At 40.5% G+C, this 22,158-nt stretch overlaps 2 protein-coding genes across 4 annotated transcripts in view; both read right to left on the minus strand.

Moving 5' to 3' along the window:
* The window catches only part of LOC126389193 (cytochrome c oxidase subunit 4 isoform 1, mitochondrial), a 516,851-nt gene that overhangs the window by 292,265 nt on the left and 202,428 nt on the right, over positions 1-22,158 (minus strand). The window lies entirely within an intron of this gene.
* The window catches only part of LOC126389127 (chromodomain Y-like protein 2), a 48,421-nt gene that overhangs the window by 16,084 nt on the left and 10,179 nt on the right, over positions 1-22,158 (minus strand). Inside the window, exons 2-3 of the mRNA XM_050042597.1 lie at positions 12,811-13,417; positions 4,889-5,106 (exon numbers count right to left, since the gene is read on the minus strand). Coding sequence (XP_049898554.1) covers positions 4,889-5,106; positions 12,811-13,417 — 825 coding nt within the window. The remainder of the gene's footprint in view (positions 1-4,888; positions 5,107-12,810; positions 13,418-22,158) is intronic.

A 22,158-nucleotide genomic window follows, 5' to 3' on the forward strand; every position in this document is an offset into this window, starting at 1 on the left:
ATGTTTACAAGCACAAGAGTTCAGCGAGCCACCGAAGGACCGCCCTGCAGATTTACTATTGGTTCTGCAACGTAGGGAGTTTTTTTAAACTCTGAAATTGTATCCGCCCATCTAAACACAAAATCAGGGAGAAAGTCATCAGTCTTTAGTTAAGCAAAGCGTCTAAAGACTGACTTGTGAGTCTATGTGTGGTTAGTTAAGCGAAGTGGTGTTTCCGTAACTTGTGTGTGTGTTACTCAGATTGGGTAACTCATCGGTAGAGATAGGCAGAGGAAGAGGTCATCAGCAGCCAGTTGTATTTAGTTTTGCAGTGTTACTATGGCTATGGCAGCAGATGGAGATAAAGATTTCCCACCACATCACCAGTGACCATACCTCAAGTCCACGTTTGAAGTTTTTGAGATGAAGAATGATTCGTATCACTGTAAAAGTTTGCTCTGTTTACAACGCACAAACTTCATCACGGCCTACGAGAGTTTGCTAGACAACCTGAGAAATAATGCCAAGGTCAGTAAACATTGGCTTAATTCTAGATGAAAATTTTAAACAAAGTTGTCTAAGAGTGCAGTACATGCCGTTTTTGTGCTATGTTTGGTCAGATGAACTTGCCCATGAAGGTGTCGTACACTGAAATATTTGTACTGGGTGTTTTCACTTAAGCTGTGCATTCATATAGTATCCGGTGTTGTGTGTGCGTGTAAAAAGTACTTTAAAAACTCAAGTAATTTTAAAAGCAAGTACTCCAGTACTTTAACTCAAGTAATAATTTGACTCAACTTTTGCTTGTACTGGTGTAATATTTGACCAGGAGTGTCTATACTTTGACTCAAGTAACAGAGCTGTGTACTTAATCCACCAATGCAGATTCTTGTAGTCAGTATGTTGCTTGATAAAACTGTCAAAAAGTCATAACACACAGGATGTTAAAAAAAAACATAAATAGCAGTATAGAACAGCACGCAGCAAGCTACAGTGTATTAAGCCAGAGAGGTGAGAGAAAGAGAACCAGCTAACAGCTCGGGGGACTTTCTCACCTAAAGCAAACACCGAGTGTTTGGATAAAAAATGTTCAGGGATATTTTTGAAGATTTTCGAAAAGCCATTCAGTAGGCACATCCGCAGACTCTCTTGTTCCCGTAGCTTCAAAGACTGAGCGACAGAGAGGGAGCTATCAGAGCTGTTTGATAAGCCCACAGCTTACGGGCTTACTGTCACACATGAAAGTACACACACACACACACACACACACACACACACACACACACACACATGTGCACACACACAGTTTAGGCCACTTCAGTGCCTGTGAAGTACAGGCTGCCGTGCACACGGCGCCATATCAAAGCGAGAACCACCCTCTGTGGAAGATCTAAGACGCATCCTTCAATCTGAGGGGAGGAAAATCCTGTTTACTTAGATTTATGATCCAGAGGTGGATGATTGTGACATATGCCTTTATCCGTGGCTCAACTCTATATTTAAGGACCTCTAAGGAATCTTTTTTTTTTTTAAATCAGTTTTTATTTCTTTAAATTGTTTTCTAAGTGTCAATTCAAATTAGATAAAGTTTTAAAATGTTTCCTAAATTAACATTTTCTTTATGGCATGCTTAATTAGTATATAAGCAAGTTGTAAATATGTACACCTGAATGAAATACGGCCTCTCCACTGTACAAGGTCAACATTAGTAAGTGCTGAGTAAATGTCACAAAGGCGTGTTTTAAAAGCATTCATGGAAAATTTCAAAAACTATTTGTCATATTGACAGGTTAAAACCTAACTGCTGGTACAACAACACGGTAATTCATAAATTATAAATTTCTAAAATCAAACGGAGGGTTACAAAATGTCACAACAGTCTGTACAAAGAAGAGGGGGAAAAGCATCTACTGAACTGTGAGAGCAAGTCACTGAATATTTCCAGTGGAAAATTTTAATGGAGCAGCTTGTCGTTGATTGGAGTGTGGGAACAAGCAGCCAATCACAGGCTGGTACTTTCGTGCAGGCAGCCAATTCTGCAAGTGGATCATCACAATGCAAGAAGCTACAGCATCCGAACAGAGAGCCAATAAACCACAGTCAGTGTTGCAGATGCTCCAGCATTATTAAACTGTCATTTTTTTAACCTCTTCATTGAGAATGGCTCGTGTAAAGCAGCACATTGTGACAGTAGCAATCATACACAGAAACACCCCCAAAATAGGTATAGTGTTGGATCCAATGTTATAATTACAGTCTTTGATAGAACTCATCCATCACTGTGACAGGTTATAGTGAACCACAGTGCAACTCCTGAATTAAAATGCACAGTTTGTTCTGCCACTGGATGTTTGATTGACATGGACTTTGCAGGTGATCGACAAATTGCTGAGGAGAAAGCACAGCATGTAGATTATGCACCCTAAATGCCTGAAGAGACGACTCAGCTGGTATATCATCAGACCAAATCAACAGCGCTTCTAAAATAGCAAGATCCTGTTTACATGTGTTCAGTGTAACGGAAAATCAGCAATCTATTAATAATTTACCAAAAATCTTTTGTTGTTTTAGGGTCTAAATTTCATCAGGCACAGACATCTGTTTTCAGTCAACATGAAATTTTGTCATTGCAAAAGCAAGACCAATCTTTTTTTTTTTACATTTTTGACAGCTGCTTCTATATTGAAGTATCTCAATAACACTGAAAGTGGAGCAAACAAGTTGTCAAACTGTTTAGGTTACTACACTGAATAAAATTTAACACTTTTGTTTTGGCTCCCATTCACAGGTTTCAGTTAAAGATCCAAGACTTTTTTCATGCACTCAACAGAAACATTTCTCTTAAATTTTGGCCATAAATCTGTTAAAATCCATGTAAATGAGCACTTCTCCTTTTCCAAAATAATCCATCCACCTGACAGCTGTGGAATATTAAAATACTGATCAAACAGCATCATTACTACACAGGTGTGCCTCAGGATGGTCATAATAAAAGGCCACTCTAAAATGTGCAGGTTTATCACACACACACACACACACACACACACACACACACACACACACACACACAATGCCACAGATGTCCCAAGTTTCAAGAGAGTGTGCCATTGGCATACTGTCTGCAGAAAAGTCCAACACAGCTGTTGTCTGTGAACTGAATGTTCATTTCACTATCACAAGCCCTCTCTAATGTCCTGATTTGGCAGTACATCCAACCAATACAGTGAAGAACTGCTGTCAGGTCAAGAACCTGGGGTCTCATTTATAATTATTGTGTATGCATAAAACGCAGCCTAAAAGAGGCGTATGCTACCTTCTACACAAAAGTTGTGATCTATAAAAACAGACTTGATGGGAGAAAGTTTGACCCATGCTTACAAACACTGGAGACAGGAAACTGGCGACGCAGACGGTGAGGTGGAAGCCTGATTGTAGAAATTGTCCAATATTTTTTGGCACATGCCATTTTTGGCTTTTGTCCATACGTACATTTTTAGTATGGATCCTACACACTGTTTTATCAATGAGATCGATGATGAGCATGCAAATGAGCATCCCTAAGATGGTTTCTGACGGTTTGTGTGAAGTTTTTCAGTTGTGAAAACCAATTGTTGCATCAGCTGTTTGGGTAGCTGCCCTACAATAATCTGGTGTGGCTACTGACGGGCTGTTGTGGTTTCTTGTGGTCTGCAGTTGTGAGGCTGGTTGGATGTATTGCCAAATTCACAGAAATGATACTGGGAATGGCTTATGGTCGTGAAATGAACATTCAGTTCATGAACAACAGTTGTGGTGGACATGCCAGTGGCACACTCCCTCAAAACTTGTGCCATCTGTGGCATTGTGTGTGTGTGTGTGTGTGTGTGTGTGTGTGTGTGATCAACCTGCATATTTTAGAGTGGCCTTTTACTGCGACCATCCCAAAGCACACCTGTGTAGTAATGATGCTGTTTGATCAGTATTTTGATATTCCACACATGTCAGGTGGATGGATTATTTTGGGAAAGGAGAAGTGCTCATTTACACAGACTTTAACAGATTTGTGGCCAAAATTTGAGACAAACATATCTATTAAGTGCATGAAAAAAGTCTTACATCTTTGACTTAAACCTGGGAAAAATGGGAGCAAAGAAGAAGTGTGCGTTTAAATTTTGGTTCAGTATATTTTGATTATTCTCCCGATCTTAATGATCACTATGCCGTCTTGCAAACAGCCCGTTTAGACCAAATTATCTGACACTAATTGGACAAAACATAAAAGTTAGCGTTGACATTGCAATCTCTGGTAGAGATGTCAGTGTTATTTCTTAACAGCAAGCAGTGGACACATTGGAAATCTTGCCATCTCTAGGGTCTCCTAGTATAATTACACAATGCTCACCTCTATGAACTCCCTGCATAATTTTCTCTCCACTTCATCTGACATTTTGCTGCAATAACAACAGATGGCATAACGCTGGATTGTATGTACCCCTAATTACTTTACTTGTAGAAATCTTGTTTGGCAGGAGGCAGTTTTGAGGAAATTCTGTGTCAGTACTGGGGACAGAGCCCAAGAGCTATTCCCTAACCTTTATGCTGAGTATACACGCTCTTTTTCGGAAATGGCCTGAGTAAGATTCATGCAGCTTTACATATTCACCCCTGGCAGCTGTCAAATAAAACCACACTTTTCTAAAGTTGTCTCTTGAAAAGCTCCCCTGGAGCAGTTGGGGAGTAAATGCATAGCTCCAGGGCATCTGTACAGCCGTTAATGAGGAAACTTTCCTCATTTATATTTCTCAAACAGAGCTCCATGGCAACTGGGATACAATCAAAAAGTTACATAATTAAATGCAGTTCTTGAAACACTGAAATACACCAGAGAAACACAGAAACATAGGAGATGAAAGCACATTCCCGCTCTCACCTCTGGTGTCAGAGAGTTGTTGTCTGTCGTTTGGCTGGAGAGCAGGACGTGCGTGAAGCCTTCCTCCTTCCTGACAACGATGTCTCGGAATCGACAGTTGCTCTCGTTCTGTCGCACGTTGTACCTGAGCCTCTTGTCGAACACGTAGCCTTTCTCCTCGGCCAGCTTCCGCTTTACTGAGCTGTGTAGATGCATCTTGCCATTGGCCAGAGGGGAGCCTGACACAGAGAGGGAATGACAAACAAGTCAATGTGTCTTCTCAGACTTGTGTAGCTTTTAGACACTTGCTGATAGCATTGATAAAAAAAACACACCCCCATGACAGAAACCAGAAAATGATCAATAATAATTACCCTTCATCCAGTGAAATATTTACAGATAATGTGGTTAAACTGGAGAGTTTTTAAAAGCTCTGTGACTGAGTGACTTGTTTTTTTAGACAGGCTTGTGGGCTGCAGAACTCTATGGAGTTTGATTTGAATTGGTATACAACAGATTTGCATATCTGCTGTAGAAAAGTGGACAGTCTGTCTGTGTAATATTTCACTGACTGTCCGCTGAGGAAAACTGCTGCACAAGCTTTGAACAGGTTTTCTTCGCAGCTACCATAAGGCAGTGGTGTGGACTCAAGCCACAAGACTTGGACTTGAGTCAGATTCCAGTCACAAATCTGATGACTCAAAAAAGACTGGCAACTTGATTTGAAGTTAACACCAATGACTCGTGACTTCACTTGGTTTTGACTCTAAAGTGCTTGATATTTTAGCCCACAGGTTAAAGAGTATGTTGTTTAAAAAGTGTGCCACGAATTAATTTATTTCTCTTTATCTCCTGAGTCATCTAATATTAACACTATTCATTCCCAGCAAGTACACACTTGTTTCTCTAGATCCTCTTTGAACCAATTCAACATCATCTAGTCAACTTGCAGGGTAGAAGCATGAGAAACTAATGTTACATTACTGAGTGTCAGTTGCAACAACACTAGGCCAAAACCTAGCATATGGCTGGACCATGTATAAAACGCTAGAGGGCTTTTAATTAGAAACGAGAACTTTTAATTTGAAACGGGAAGTAGCTGGCATATGCCCAGTCACAGACCTTTGTTCACCATGTATTTCACTTACAGTGCTGGCCCCCATGATGCGAGCCAGCCCAAATGTTCATGTAAATACATGTTAAGATGAAGAACAGTACACTTAGACAATCAAACAGCAGAGGGGACCTGCTTTCTCTGGAGCTGTATCCACTTATCATCTAACCCAACCCTCCTCTCTTCAGCTCCAGTCAGGGATGTATGTCCCTACGTGACTGGTGGAGGCCGCTATTAGAGCCAAGTTCCACCAATAACAGCAGCTTCTAAAACATCCTATTGGCGACAATTACAAAAAGGGCACCCATTCCAACATTTTAACATGTAATAGTCATTAATGTTTAAATAAATTTAAGGCTTGTGTTTTACAGACATGGCTTGTTCTCAAACAAATTGATGAGTTGATCCTCTTTGCCATTTTGTCGGCGGGTGGCTGGCTAGTTAGCTAGCTAGCTTGCTAATTCCACCGTGCTTGTATGCTAACATTAGAGTGGTTCCAGAAAATGAGCCGAACAAAGTTTTGTCACTCATCTGATGATAGCATTGTGTTTTCCTACACTGTGACAAGAGGCACGATGTGATTTTGCCAAGTAGGACATGCTCCTGAATTAACATCCCACATTGCATTCCTGGACCATCATTGCAGTCAACCAATCACAGCCCTCTGACATCATCACTGTGCTGCTCCTGTGCTTCTTTCAAAATTCCTTTGTTTAGCTTCTTCAGAGCTAAGATAGTTTTCCAAATTGAAGTTGAACAAAATCCTCAGTAACACTCAACAAAAACCTTGTTAGCTACTGCAGGGTTAGCGAGTTAGCTTGCTAACTAGATAGGCTATGCTAATGAGTAAGCTTATAGGCTAAAATATTGTTCATCAACATTGAGAGTAAGCACAGTAACATTTTTCAGTTGCAAAGACCTGTGAAGGACACATGTTCCCTCTTTTTTAATAGCTTATTCATTTGAAATCATTATTATTATCATATCTCTTTTTTTTTCTTTTTCTTTTTCTTTTTTTTCCCCTCAAGATTACAGCGCTTGTGTGGATCCAGGACCATCACTGCCATGTTGACCCTGGATAATTTGTTCATTCATCCAGAACTATCGCCATTGTCTTTATCCCGGATAACTTGTTTATGTTGATCCAGGACCATCATCACCATGTTGACTTTGGATAATTTGTTTCTGTTAATCTTGACCATCATTGCCATGTTGATTCTGAAAAGAATCACTGATGTTGATCCAGGACCACCACTGCTATGTTGACATATACAAATATACAAGAATCAGCGTGGTGATGATGATGGCCCTGGATAAACCTAACAAAATATATCCAGGATCAACATGAAAGAAAGGAGGGCAATGTGTTAATTGCAGGAATTTGCAGTTGAAAAATAATATTATCCTTACTCTTTGTAAGTGAACAATATTCTAGCCTATTGGCAAGTTTACTCCTTAGCATAACATACTTACTTTGCAAGCTAATTCCCTAACCCTGCAGTAGCTTACAAGGTTTTTGTTCAGGCTTACTGAGGATTTTGTTCAATTGTCTAAACTTCAAATCGGAAAACTAGCTCAGCTCTGAAGAGGCACAAAGGGATTTCAAAAGAAGCACAGCAGCAGCGCAGTGATGATGTCAGAGGGCTGTGACTGGTTCATTACAATGTTGGTCAGGAACACATGGTGCGATGTTTATCCAGAAGCATGTCCTGCTTGGCAAAATCACTTTGTGCGTGACGCAAGTGTGTTAACGAAGCATTGAGTTGTTAGATTGTACTCATGTAGCAGCTGGCTAGTTAGTTATCTAGCTTGATAATTCCACTATGCTATGATGCTACACTGGTTACAGTAAAAGAGGAATACAGTAATACCAGACTGTCGGCGTCCACGGCTCTGTCAGCCTGTCAGCACCTATTCATTTCGAAAGAGCAACTGCCAGCAGGGAAACACCAACTCTCACAGCATCAGTATCTCCGAACCAATGGCGTAACATCATCACTCACTCATTCAGCTCACTCACTCACAGACAAACTTTCATTTTTATAGGGCTGGCCTTGCCTCTGTGGTCCAGCTAAAGAATTATACCAAAGATGATTCAGTTGTATACCAAAACTACACAATGGTCAACAAAAACATGGAAATGGTATTACATTTGGCAAAGAGCGCATTATGGCTAATTTAGGACTCGAAAATCAAAGTTTATCATTTAGGGCTTGTGGCAGGACTTGCCTGTCTTGACTTGGACATTGACTTGGGACTTGAGTGCAAAGACTTGAAACTTGTGTCTCCAAAATGATGACTTATTCTCACCTCTGCCACAACGTTTTCTGGCTAGATGACACAGGTATATGTACATACACACCAAGTGTAGATTGTTTGTCAGAATTTTATTGTGAGTCTGTTGTTGTTTTTTTGGGGATGTTAATTATTTTGAATGTGTTAGTGATTTTCCTTATTACGTTTGTTTTTGTACGACATTTACAACTGAGGCATAATGTGCCAAGATAGCAATCACCTATTTCTGTGTCATCCAACAGTATATTCTCTGCATGATATCTGAGCTGTCTCTGCGGGACTCATTGAATTTGAACTTTTGTTGATTGCATTAAAATTTCTAGTTTGAATAGCCTAACCACACGCAGAGCTGAATTTTATTGTGGTTTTACTAAACTTTCACATTAGAAAAGTAGTCTCACTACTGTCCATCTTTTCCAGGCCTTTTCACCCAGAGAAACCTTGACTTAAGGGAGCAGCTGTTGATGAAAAGGTTTCTGTGACAGCTGAGTAACACAATCTCAGTTGTGCACTTTTCATCTGCTGAATGGATGAAAGGAAAAAAGAACCAGTAGTTAGGCGGAGCATGAGTCCTTTATCTAAGATCTAGTGATGCAGCAGTAGGAGACAATGAGACACAAATAAGTCATACATCATTCAGCAACACATGCACAGTTTTTCTCACCACAGCGAGTGGTTTGCTGCTTTTTTCAAAACATTCCAGCTAACAACATCAATGATGAGATAGATATAATACTATATATATATAGTATATATATATATATATAATACTAATACAAGAACTAGGTTTTTAACACAAATGTGGGTTTGATATATGAAAAAAAAAACAACTCAGTGGCCCTCACTGAAAGCCTCAGTCTGTGTTTTTAACCATGAGTGATTTCAAGATGAATAATGCAGTGAAGCTAGAGACCCAGCCTCCGCTTCAAAAATCACTAAAACTCGACCTTTGAGTGGGTCACCGTCGCTGATAGAGGCAGCAACAGCAAACTAAATGAAAAAAGCAGCCTGAAATATTTTCTAAGGTATTACAACAACAAATGTAGGTAATGGTTGAGATCCTTTAAGCTGAACATATGAGAAAGGTTTACAATGAATCATTCCTCCAAGGTTTCTCAAACTCTGACCCAACATAAAACAACTCAAATTACACTTAACCGTAATATATGTAGTGCTGCAGCAATGAATCCTAAAGGACAGGATTTAGCATTCTAGCACTCCCGATTCCCTTGTCTCAAACGCAATGGGTTTTTGGTTTGATGCCTCAAGTAAGGTCTGTGGTTAAAACAAGCTTAAGAGGACTTTCACGTGTTGTTTTTCAACATAAAATCCGTCCGTAAATGCCCCACTCATCAATTTGAAGACTTGTGTGTCTTATCAAAGACTATTGCTAGCAAGTAGCCAAGTGAGACTATCGAATGTCATCACGCCGAACACAGCTTTACGGCCTCGTTGTGGTGGCAAAATAAAGTCATGCTAGCGTGGTGTAGTCCATTTATCGACCAACGTTAGCATCTTAGTTCTGACAACTGCATTTACTCTTGATCATTTGTAAAGATTTATCTTACAAAACAAAACACACATATCATAAAATTTTGTCTGCCACAGAATTGTATTTCTGCAATAATCCAAATTTCAATAGAGAACTGGTTTAACTGGCTATTTGTTAAGGGAACCGAAGCGATGTTAACTTCCAGGTCGGCCTATAAATAAACATCATGCCTGCAGCACTAAATTAGGGTCAGTTCCTCTAACAAACAGAGTTATCTGGAGTTTGACTCTGCAATACAAAATTTAATTAACCGTGATGAAGAGTCTGCTTCAAACAGAGGAAGACCATAAACAGAGATTAGCCTGGATACAAGGGATTTCTAATGGCAGCAGTGATTTAAAGTGATTGTGGGACAAGAGGCTGAGACTCTGGTCTCACTGATGGCACTCCAGACACATGGCAACACTACGCTTTACATTTCAAGACAATTAAGAGGTCCAAATGCTACCATTGACTTGCCGTTTGTTGAGGAGATGCCAGCATCTCAGTCACTGTGGTAAAATCAATGACATTTGCAACATCCTGTCTTTGCTCCCACGTTTTATTAAAAGGCATTGGTATAATAGCAGTACGAACTGCTATCTCCCCTAGGCTACAGCAATTGCAGGGATTGTTTCATGAAGAAAGGTCAATCAAACCAGCATCTAGAACACTACTGACAGTGGCTTGTTGCAGCTATGCAAGAAAATGTATGGCACTCTTTTTCTTGCAATTCTCTGCAAAGAAAAATTAAAATTACATGACCTTGTGTGCACACTTCGCTGTTAGTCGACAGTCACAGAGACACCTCTGCCAGCGTAGCAGATTAATGGGTGGAGCTGAGGGTGCTGAATGAGGTGAGCGGCTAGCCTTTTGAGGATTAGGTAATTAGGATCCATAATGGCGTGCCAGACCAATAGCCATTAGGTTAGGTTGGTAGCCCTAATGTTCTCACACAGAGAGGATGAGATTTCACTATCAAGTTGTGGTGTTTTGAAAAGAGTGAACCACTGACACACTCCATATACAACACAAAATTTAATATCTTTAAGTTCACATTCTGGTGTGCCTACCTAGAATTGGTGATGTAGCCCCAAAAGGACACTAGCCATTGGTTTAATATACTGAATAACATGACTGAAGTTGATGGGAACTGGGTGATAACAAAAAGCTAGATCAATAATCATCAAGAGAGCGCAACAAACGCATAAAGTACATACCAATATGCACTTCCTGTATGTTCTGTGTATCTGAACAGAAGGCTAAATGTACCCAGCACCCACAGCAGACGACAAAACAATCCTTTAACAAGTATTATGGACAAACTCCAAATAAATTCTCGCATTGATACGCTGCTAAAATATGGTAAAAAGCTCATCCATTCTGATCTGGATTTTCTGCTAAACAAGCCGAGATGACTTTTTGAAAACTGATGTAATGATTAACTCTGGTGGTACAGGCCCTGGACTGTGACCCAGGAGTGAAATTCAAATGTGTTATCAGCTGCTCCTGTAGTAAAGAACCATGGTGGTGACTTTAAGAGCTGTGTGTCAGCACAAGTCTCTACAGAATAAATGTGTCCCTGCTTAAATATACTCTTAATTATCTTTGTAAGCTATGCGATCTATCATGAAACAGGAAATAATCATCATGGAAATATATATACACATTTCAAATCTCTATGTGTGTAGCTGTTTGGTATGTGAGGAGCTTTTCAGCATCCGTATCATTTATATCCATTAAGAAAGGTCCACCCTCCATTTACTATTAGAAACGAGCCAGTACATCTGCATGGCTGATATTGGCCATTAGCTATTTTAAGCTTGTCACAGCCAATGTATATCAGCATGAGTCTATGCATGTATATCAGTCAATAAGCAACGAGTAATTGCAGTACAGACAGGTCAAATATGTATATGAGGTCATTTTAAAACCAGTCTCACCATTAATTATTCACAACCTGAACTGCCATTTTGTTTCACTTACTAATTGGAATCAGTAATTGGAACAGCCATCAAGAACATAATGGAGGAAGTAGAGGTGTGTCGACGTCTGAGCAACCTAGGCTTGTGGGTAAAGTTGTCTGGTGTTGAAAAGACACGAAACAGCCAATGACCCCAAGTTACATCACTGATGGTGTGTTCAGGAGCATCACAGGGATGTATTCTATCAGTATGAATCGCTGAAATGGCGTCAGATGGTGGTAGCAATTCAAAGGTTTGAAACCATACTAAGAGGGCACTGACCAGTTTATTTGTCATGACTGTAATATGTCCCATTCATATCGTCAAAATTCACAGTTCTTTAATAACTAAATTTAAGACCACAGTTTGGATAAAAAGATGTTTCTTAATGCAACTTATTTATGTTAATACATGCATACACACACATCCGTATACAGGTGTGTAACACAACATGAAAACATACCATTAGACAAACTGGCATCCACCACAGCAGTTAGAGCTATCAGAGATCCAAACCATTGTGTTTTTAAAACAGAAAACGACAATTCATGCTTGCACGTGAAGAACTACAACATGGGTACTTGGTACTTGGTACCTGGAATATCCACCAACACTCTTTTCTTTTTGCCAACTTTTTAGCTATGATCTCTGAAACCTAAAAGCTCCACCATTCAGTCCTCTCTGTCACACTATCATTACATCATTTTGTTGACTTTATCTCACTATTTTCTTTTCTTTGCTACTGTTACCATTATCCTTTACTGTTACAGACACTTGAGGCCAAGGTGGCCTGTGTTCAGCAAAAGTTAGAGTCTTGTTTTAAACCCTGATGGTCTAAACTACTTGAGATACTGTTGGGTAATGTTTTGTTCCAAAGCTGGATTGATGTCTATTTGCACTAATATAAATGTACTGGAGGTTTGAATGATATTCTCCTACTTTCTTATATATTGTTATCTTTCTTTTTTAACTGTCATATGACAATATCAATATCAGCTGAACTCTATTTTCCATTTCATTTCATTTCTGAACATCTTACCTAGCTCAGATGTAAACTGCTGTCCAGTGGTATCCACGTCTCCTATCTCTCCATCCGCTCTGTCTGAGGGCAGTCTATGTGACCTTGCTGCTGTCCTGTACACGAGAGGATCCATCTCTCCATTCTGGAGTCCGTTGTGAGGAACTCTCACTGGATGAACAAAGTGAGGCCCTCCCGGTGGAGGAGCCTTGTATGTCATGGCTTTGCCAACTCTGTCCCCTAAAGCATGTTTCCCAGGTCCAACACCCACCTTCCTCTGCTTCTGAGTGGGTCCTGACCCTCCACTTCCAACCCCTAGAACAGCTCCTACTCTGACCCCAACAGCTGGGCCACAAGTCCTTTTCTTCTTTCGGGCTTCAGACCGAGCTCTGGAGTTTTCCGTAGCAGATGGCTGGCTGGCGATGAGGGGCTCTTGACGATTTTTAGGAACTTTGGGTCGTTTGTGTGAGTGCAGTCTCAAGCTGTTGAACTGGTCAATGAATTCCTCGCAGTGCAGTAGGTGGTGCTCTGGCTCCCACGTGTCCTCCTTACTGCCATAACCTTTCCACCTTATCAAGTACTCCCACTTACCCTTTTTGTTCCGCCTCTTGTCCACGATCCGCTCCACCTGAGGACAGCACATAGAAAGGTGGGAAATAAGACAGCATATTCCTAACTAAAGACATTCTTAATATACAGATGTAATAGTTCTTCCACTCCCAAAATACTGCTGCATTTAAGAGATGAAGAAAATTAAACTGCTCTGCACTAAAGTTCTTAGTGAGCTGAAAAGACAAAAAGATTTTACATATCAAATCAGTCTTTAAAAATACAATTTCAAACAGAATATAAAAATAAGAGCAGTTCATAAGAAGATTTTATGTTGCTGAAAAGCAGGGCCCTGTGGGAGTGTGTGGCCCCCTTGTGGGTGTACTTCATTGCCAAGCACCATACACAGCTGCATTGTGGGTCTAGCAGCCACAACAGTGGAATTTGCTGTGAATATTCATGATCCCCCGAAGAGGATGAATCCTCTTGTTTGCTGTAATGACACCATCAGGCCCAAATCTCTACTTAATAATGTATTAAAAACTGTTTTAAAACCTTGTGGTCAGGTTTCTACAAAAGTGACTAAGAACATTCACATGTCCCAGAGCATTAACCCTTCAATTACTGATGTATATAGGATGATGATGTATGTTCGAATGCTTAATTATATTTCTGTTACAACGCATGTGAGGTGTCAAATCTTTAAAAAAAAAGCATACATTTTGTGACATATGTCTAGTTTAAGATAAGGGCTAATTCCCTGCAGAAGAAAGATAAGAGGCCAGAGCAGAGCTGAGATGAGCTGCAGGCTGCTGTCATAAAGAAACCTTAAACATCAGCTTTTCGAGGTCAAACCAAGACTAGAAAAGCCTGTGTATCTTACAATTATTTAACACCAGCAAAAACCACAGCCCATCAACAAATATATATTTCTATTTGACACAGGCGCTTACTTATGTGCAGTAACTGAATAAATCCAGTGTAAAAAGTGACACTATTCAGACACTAATGATGCACCAATCCAACTTTTTCAGCCCTGATACCAATACTGTGACACCTGGACTCTGGGTATCAGCCAATACAGAGCAGTGATCCAATATCAATGTTTAATTAATATGCTGTATGCCTCACTGTGTGGAAGTGACTGGGATCATGCGTTTTTTTGTAAGGCGACTGGGGATGGGCTTTTTAAGTAACTTCCATATTTAAGGGCTCACATTAAGATATCATAAAGAACTTAAGTACTCATGAAAAAATAAAAAGAATGTAAATTGCCAGACAATGGAAATCAGATACAATTTGACTGAACAACCAGCCCTGGTAGCCAAAATGACTTGGCCCAGCCATCGGCCCAAACTCGCCATGCCGGATTAAATTGGCCGGGCCACATGCAGTAGCCTGATTCAGCTGAGATTCAGCATGAATGACGCCTCAGAATGGGGCCAACTCAACTGGCCAGATTTCTGCTGCCGTCACTGGGAAAACGAGCCAATGCTGGCTCATATTTGGCACCGTGGAGCTGGAACACAGCCGAGTCAGCCGGCACTCAGCCGTTATTGGGCCAAGTCCTATGGCTACCTGGGAGGCTTCAATTAACCATAAATTCAAAGTGATCATGACAAAATCAGCAAACTTTCTGTCGCTGCAATGTCATAGCAACTCCACCCTGTCCCCCTCCCCTCACTGCCGCAACCTTGGTATCATCTTCGAGAGCAACCTCTCCTTCGACCAACACATCAAACAAGTCACTAAAACAGCCTTCTTTCACCTTAAAAACATTTCTCGCCTCCGCCCCTCACTCTCTCGCAATGCTGCCGAAGCCCTGATCCACGCCTTCATTACATCCCGCCTTGACTATTGCAATAGCATCCTTTATGGCACAACTTCCAAACTCCTCAATAAACTCCAATATATCCAAAACTCTGTCGACTCTGGTGCTGCTCTCCTCAGTTTAATGTCTGTCCGGTTAGCTTTAGCTAACACAACAGCAGATGCTAACATCAGACACCAAGCCACCTAACGATCCCAACAAACTCATACAGATATCAAAGCTTGACACAGACATTAAAATCGTCAATATCTAATGCTAACAGTTAGTCCTATTACTGTGTGTGTGCAGGTGGACTCTCACCGACTGTTTGCCAGTGAGGAGCTCACAGTTCTGCAGCAAAAGTCTCATGATATCAAAATGAGAGCAAAGCTGGGGCAGGGAGATGCTGAGCAAAGCAATACACTGCATGCAGCTCTACAGTGAAATAAGACTTTAGCCATTTTGAATAGTTAAAGAATATAAAAAAGGCATGTTCACATGTGGGAGGAGGAGGGAGTGGTGATTACTTTATATGCTGAATTAATACTGATGTTCAAATCGAGTATTCATGCCCATCAGTAAAGTCAACATCAGGCTTGACTCAAACATTGCTTCCTTTTCTTAACTTCAGATCAGATTTCAGGTCAGATTTATCTATGGACTTATTTTACAAAGTCTCCAAAAGACACCACAGTTCAAGGCTGGATTACAGAGCTTCTGAGAGGAAATACGATCAAACTGGAGCCCCTGTTGGAACAGCATGACACTTAGCTTCTGAGCATTGTTTCAGAGACATTTAACATTGGTAACGTTATGTCGAGTATGACATTGTCGGCCCTGGAGTTAGTGTGCAGAACGTCAGATTTTTCTCATCAGTCCAGTGACTGGTAGTGTGACAGACTCAGATAACATTGGATTGGACACCACATTTATTTTTCAATTGCCCAATCAGACAAACTGCCTGAGGCATTTCCCTTGCGCACAGAGTTGAGCCCTGTATAACGCACTCATTAAATCAGATGTAAACATGGAATTCAATTGTCCCCATTGTCACCGACACTTGATCCAGCTATCTGAGTCAGTACTAACCAGATATATGATATCAGTGCAGGATCAGAGAATCCCTATCAGAAACTACACAAAGTCTTTGCTAAATATAAAGCATGAAATAAAGAAAGAAAAAAAATGAACCTAAGATCTTCAGTTAAGTGAAAAAAAACAGTGACTATAGAACAGATGTCTTCCTCTGTCAACATAGCCAGTGAAATTACTTCAATTAGATAAGTTATGGGCTGTAAAACACCAACATATGTTTTAATTTAAAGACTATCTTGCTGTTGTTGCATAAACAAAAGAGCTCAAACACTATGACAGTGTTGTCTACAAAACTTCACACAATGTGTGTGACCAAGCACTCAAATAATCAGTGAATCATTACTTTGCAAATCACTTTGATTGCATTCAACTTGATTTGCAATTTAGAAGGTGCTGACACACTGACAGAGTGTGCTGTGGGAGCTGCCACAAAAAAGTTGTGGGGACAAAAACAGGACTAACTAAAGGCTTTAATCAGAGTACTTTGTGTCAGACCATTCGGCCATTGTGAAAATGACAACAATTCAAGCACACACACACATCATCCTGTCACACAAAATATACATGGCACACGGAACATCTCATATCGAACAGTCACACAGACACACCACAATAAAACATCACAGTCGACTGTCAGCATCGCCCATCTTTAAAAATCAAAACCTGCACCATTGTTGACACATCTCAGATGTTTAACATGCAGGTTTTGGTTAGATGTCTATACTTAAGGTTCCTTATCCCTGACTGATATTGGGGTACATTTATACTGACAAATATATGATTTACACTATAAAAATCACAGACAATATCAACCTCAGGCATCATGTAAGGCTCTTCTGTTTTTACAATAGTCTCTTACAGTTACTCTGCAGATAAATGCTGAATCCAGCTTTTTGTTCCCTGACACTCCAGGCATACAGGTAAGAACAAGATAAAGTTTTAGTTATTGTATGTTACTCATAGCGCATTAAGACATGGTTTTGGGCCATGGAGAATGGTTGGAAGGTTTCATCAGAGCCTTTAGTGCAGCTGTGGTAATAACTGCTCATCATGTTCTCAGATGTGCTGCGCACATTAACAGGAGTAAACAGCCTTTGATGGGTGAGCCGCAGGGGTGTCACAGAAATGAACAGACGATTAGGTTGCTTACAGTCCCAAACAATGTCACACTTAACGGCATTGCAGAGAGAGAGACTCACGCAGAGAAAAGAAGAGAAACCAGGAGAAAGCGTGGGGTAAACTTGTGTACACAGACCGCAGAGGTTTAGAGACACTTGATGCTTTAGTATGAGCTGGCAGGGAATGAGTAAATGTGGGGCACTGGCATCCTCCAACACCAACTATACACTGTGCTGTTTTCATCACATGGTGTGTGTATAAACTCTGACAAACCATCAGCAGTGATGCTGACATGAGGAACAAACAGAAAGACTCTGTCTACATTGAGCCATCTTATTTTTAAAACACTATTTTCGTGTGGAACAACTTGTCAGCAGATGTGCTTCCGGGTCATTTTCATCAATACCTCTCCCCACAGTGAAACGCCTGACAAATAGAAAATGGCAAAATCCTTTCTCCTTCATGATATTTTTAAACTGTCAAACAAGACTAAGCATCACAGCTAACATATGGTAAGTGGGACAGAAAACACAGTCCTTACTAGAGGAAAACATTGATCGAAGGGGGAACAGACCTACACAAGACCAATATAAACAAACTGTTATCAGCTTAAACACAGGTTATGACAACATCTGTGCTGTGTTGAACTATATTGACATCTAAAAGAAATGTTCACAGAGAGAGTTAGAGACGACTAAAGGTTGTCTTATTAACTTTACTGCATATATACACCCCAGCCCTTACTGGGCAGCTTACATAATTGTTATGCAGTATGGTTAGTGTTCCCCATACACCAAGCCCACATTTTATGATTAAATAACTCTGGAAATGTTTTTTGAAAATCTCAGTTTCTGGGTGAAAATATTGTTTGTGTGGACAGGGGGTTGAAAAGGAGAGAAAAAGATGAAAAACTGAACTGCCATTTTGTGAACATACTCATCTGCCACTCACCTCAACAAGTCCAGAAAATTACACCACTCCAGTCCAGTGACATCCAAGCTACACTGACAACCTACAGTAAGCTACAAGCAAAAGCAATTAAGCATGAAGTAAAAGGTAAGTGAAAACAAAATATGATTATTCAAATTCCCCAGTGTAAAATCTTGCATTGCTACTTCCTGTTTAAACTTTGGCCAATGGTAGTACCATAGTTGTGTACACACACGGTTTTACAATGCAATTGTAAATCCATTATAGACATTTTTATTGTGTTCACTTTTGGTTTCACTTCCAAGTGAATGTTTTAAACAACTGGTTTCAGCTTGGGTGTGATGTAAAATGCGTCAGTCATAGTGATGAGCCCACATCGCATTTTGTTTTGTTTCACCGCCCGCAACTTCACTGTTTTCATTCAGTGTCACCATTCTCATAGTGTTGCTATTGGCCTCAGCAGGCAGCTGTTTTCAGTGAAAAAGCTCCAATAAAGTGAGTGTATGCTACCCGTCCAGTGCCCAGTGACAGACAAAGTTAGGTGAATAGAGTGAAGCATCGAGCAGCTTTTGGAAGAGCCAGCTGTTTCCCTTAGGAGTCAATGAATAACAACAAGGAGCTAATAGAAAGGTGAATATTGAACCGATACCCATCAGATGGCCAGAAACACCAAATGAATGCTAACGTTTCTTTGTAACTGCTGGGTGTGTAAATAGGTCACTTGATTTGGGTGTGAACTGTCCCTCTAAGCATAAGAACTTCATAGGGTGATAATATGTTAATGTTGTGTTAACAGCTTGTTAGGTTGACCTCAAGTGACCAAATCATGAATGATCTTTAATGTTTTAACTTCGTGTTGCGACTGACCAATGAATCCTTTTTTGAACACAGTCATTTTGTCTTCTCTCTTATGCCCATTTCTATTATGATCAAAGCTTCTCTTCTTTGCAGCAGGGTCCAATATCACCCTCCTCTCTACCATTTAAGGAAATCTTTTGGAGTCAGGCAGATAAATTTGCAGGTAGAGATTAAAGTAAAGTTGCTATAAACTGAAACTGTATATCATGATGCTTACAGGTTGCCACTTTAAAACTATAGGCTAGTGCAGAAAGAAAAATGTGTATAGTGCTGTTGGTTAACAATGGTTGCGCTAGAAACAGACAACAAAATGGACATAGCAGGAGGAAGACCTTGGTGTTAAGATGAAACAACACACACCCAAGTTTGAAATCCATTTACAACAGGAAAATTCACTTATAATTTTCTCACAGCCAACACTCTTTCTACTTATGTATGTTGAATTTTCCTCACAATAATAACAACACAAAGATCACTGTTAGTGTTTTTTTAAGGGAAGAAATGTACTTTATCCGTATTAGAGTGTGTATGTAATGGTTTCATTGATAATCCACTGATGTCATATTTGATGAAGCTGCCACTGTATCCAAACAGTAGCACATGAGACAGATAATCTGTGAAAAAAAATCACATTCCTCCTCTTCCTCCTCCTCCTCCTCCCCCACATAATGCTTTAAATGTTGTTATGAGGCACGGCTAAATTTAGGCTTTTATGTCTATTTTACAAGTCTAGGTGGTGCTTCTTATGGTTGGTGTTGGATGGTGGTGGCATGTGGCTGCAGATTGTTGTCGGGATGGGGAGGTAAGCTCACTAAGCTGTAAACTCTTTTCCTGCCAACTTCTGGCTAGCTAGCTGCTAGCAAGCGAGGTCAAGGTTTTCAAATGTAAATGTCGGTAAACATCAAGAAAGATGGAGAGGAAATGGGCACCAGCTGAACTTGCACCCTGCTAGCCATTTTCCAGGCACTGGAAAATAAATTGGACGACCTCTGTGCCGCAAGAGCTTCCATCAGGATTTCGGGAACTGTGATATCCTTTGTTTCACCGAAACTTGACAAAAAGTCAACCAGGTGACTCTTTCTCTATAAGCCAATCGGACAGAGCCGAGGACTTTGACGTGATACGGAGAGGAGTAATGTGTTTTTATGGCGAATAAGGACTTTTGTAACGGTGGGAATATGAAGTGCCGTCCCGGCTGGTCCTGCTGTGGATTACTGCACGGTGGCTGCATTGTGGCAGTGCCATTTCTGGAAAAGCGACCATGTGGCTCTCTTGTTGGGGTCCGGATGTGTGGACAGTTAAATCATTCCACAACCAGAAACCATGGATAACCAGAGCCATCTGGAAACATGGACAATTATAAAGCAGCAGCCATCAATGTAAGATGACGCAAAAAGGACTACATTACAGTGCACAAATTTAAGGAGCTGATGGAATCACATTTCACTGGAGTTGTACCTTGTATAATTTCCATGTGACAAAGAAATGATTGATAATGGCATTTGCACAAATCCACTGTAAGTGAAAGACAGCAACCAATCAGTGCTGAGGAGTCTGTAATGCAGCTGTCAATCATATCAATCAAAGCACTGGCCAAAGCAAACTTTCTCATTTTATAGATAAACAGTGCACTAAATTATGTTTCTGAAAACATCTGAAGTGAGAGATATGCAATGTAGTAACACAATCCTGATGTAAAGACAGTTTCAGCAAATCTGACAAAAAAGTTTTGTCGAACTTGTTGCTTTATAAAAGTTGCCAGCTATAGCTTTAATTTTGATAAATGCCACACTACTTTCAGAGGTAAAATAATTGCCAGTGATTCATCAGTATACCATCATCTCACTGGTCCATCAGTTTAACCTCTGCTAATTGGGCAAAGTTAGTCTTATGAGTTTATATTTAAGTGGTTACTGCATAGCTTCAGAGCCTGCACACATAGCTGCCATAGCTGATGTAGCTGACATGCACCTCCTCAAAAATGTAACTATGCATCAGATCTAAGGTGGCTTTAGAATTAGCTCATACAAGAACTGTGACTGATCAGCTTTGGCTGCTTGTGGTTTCTCCTGCAAAACAAAAATTGAGTACAAAAATTGCACATAGTTAGTTCAGGCAGGATGTGATGTCAAGCTCAGCTCACATCCCAGCTACATCAGCTGATCTCAAACAGCCAATCAACTGATGGAGCAGCTGATTGATGGAAGGGAGTAAGCTGATAGATCACATGATTGCTTTCTATGCGAGCAATTGGCGAATCTCATTAAGGGTGCCCTATTTAAACTGCTCTGGCCTACCTACTGTGGCTGCTTCCTCTGCAAGCTGCTTTGCAACCCACCTCCACCCCAGCTCCTCCTTTTCATGTTGTGTCTGACTTATCAATGTTATTTCTGTTTGTCATTGATGCTGCTCTATTCTGTTCCCGTAGGGTCTTTGCTGCTGCCCTCCCTGCTTTAGGTTTTCCATGTAGGCGCATGGAAGGGCAGGGAGGTTTGCTCTCTCTGCCTCTAGACTCATAAGTCAGTCTTTAGACGCTTTGCTTCACTAAAGACTGATGACTTTCTCCCTGATTTTGTGTTTAGATGGGCAGATACAATTTCGGAGTTTAAAAAAACTCCCTACGTTGCAGAACCAATAGTAAATCTGCAGGGCGGTGCTTCGGTGGCTCGCTGAACTCTTGTGCTTGTAAACATAGTCCGACTAGAAACACGTGTAGCGGTACAAGGCCATGACTCATCCGTCCGGCCGGACTATAGAGGGAATCGCCCTGTTGTTTACAAATACTTCCGGGTAGAAAACCAGCAGAGCTTTTAGCTACATACAGTGGTGTGAAAAAGTGTTTGCCCCCTTCCTGATTTCTTACTTTTTTGCATGTTTTCCGCACTTAAATGTTTCAGATCATCAAACAAATTTAAACATTAGTCAAAGATAACACAAGTAAACACAAAATGCAGTTTTTAAATGAAGGGTCTTATTAATGAGGAAGAAAAAAATCCAAAGCTACATGG

This window comes from Epinephelus moara, chromosome 1 (assembly GCF_006386435.1).
Source record: "Epinephelus moara isolate mb chromosome 1, YSFRI_EMoa_1.0, whole genome shotgun sequence".
In the NCBI taxonomy this organism is placed as follows: domain Eukaryota; kingdom Metazoa; phylum Chordata; class Actinopteri; order Perciformes; family Serranidae; genus Epinephelus; species Epinephelus moara.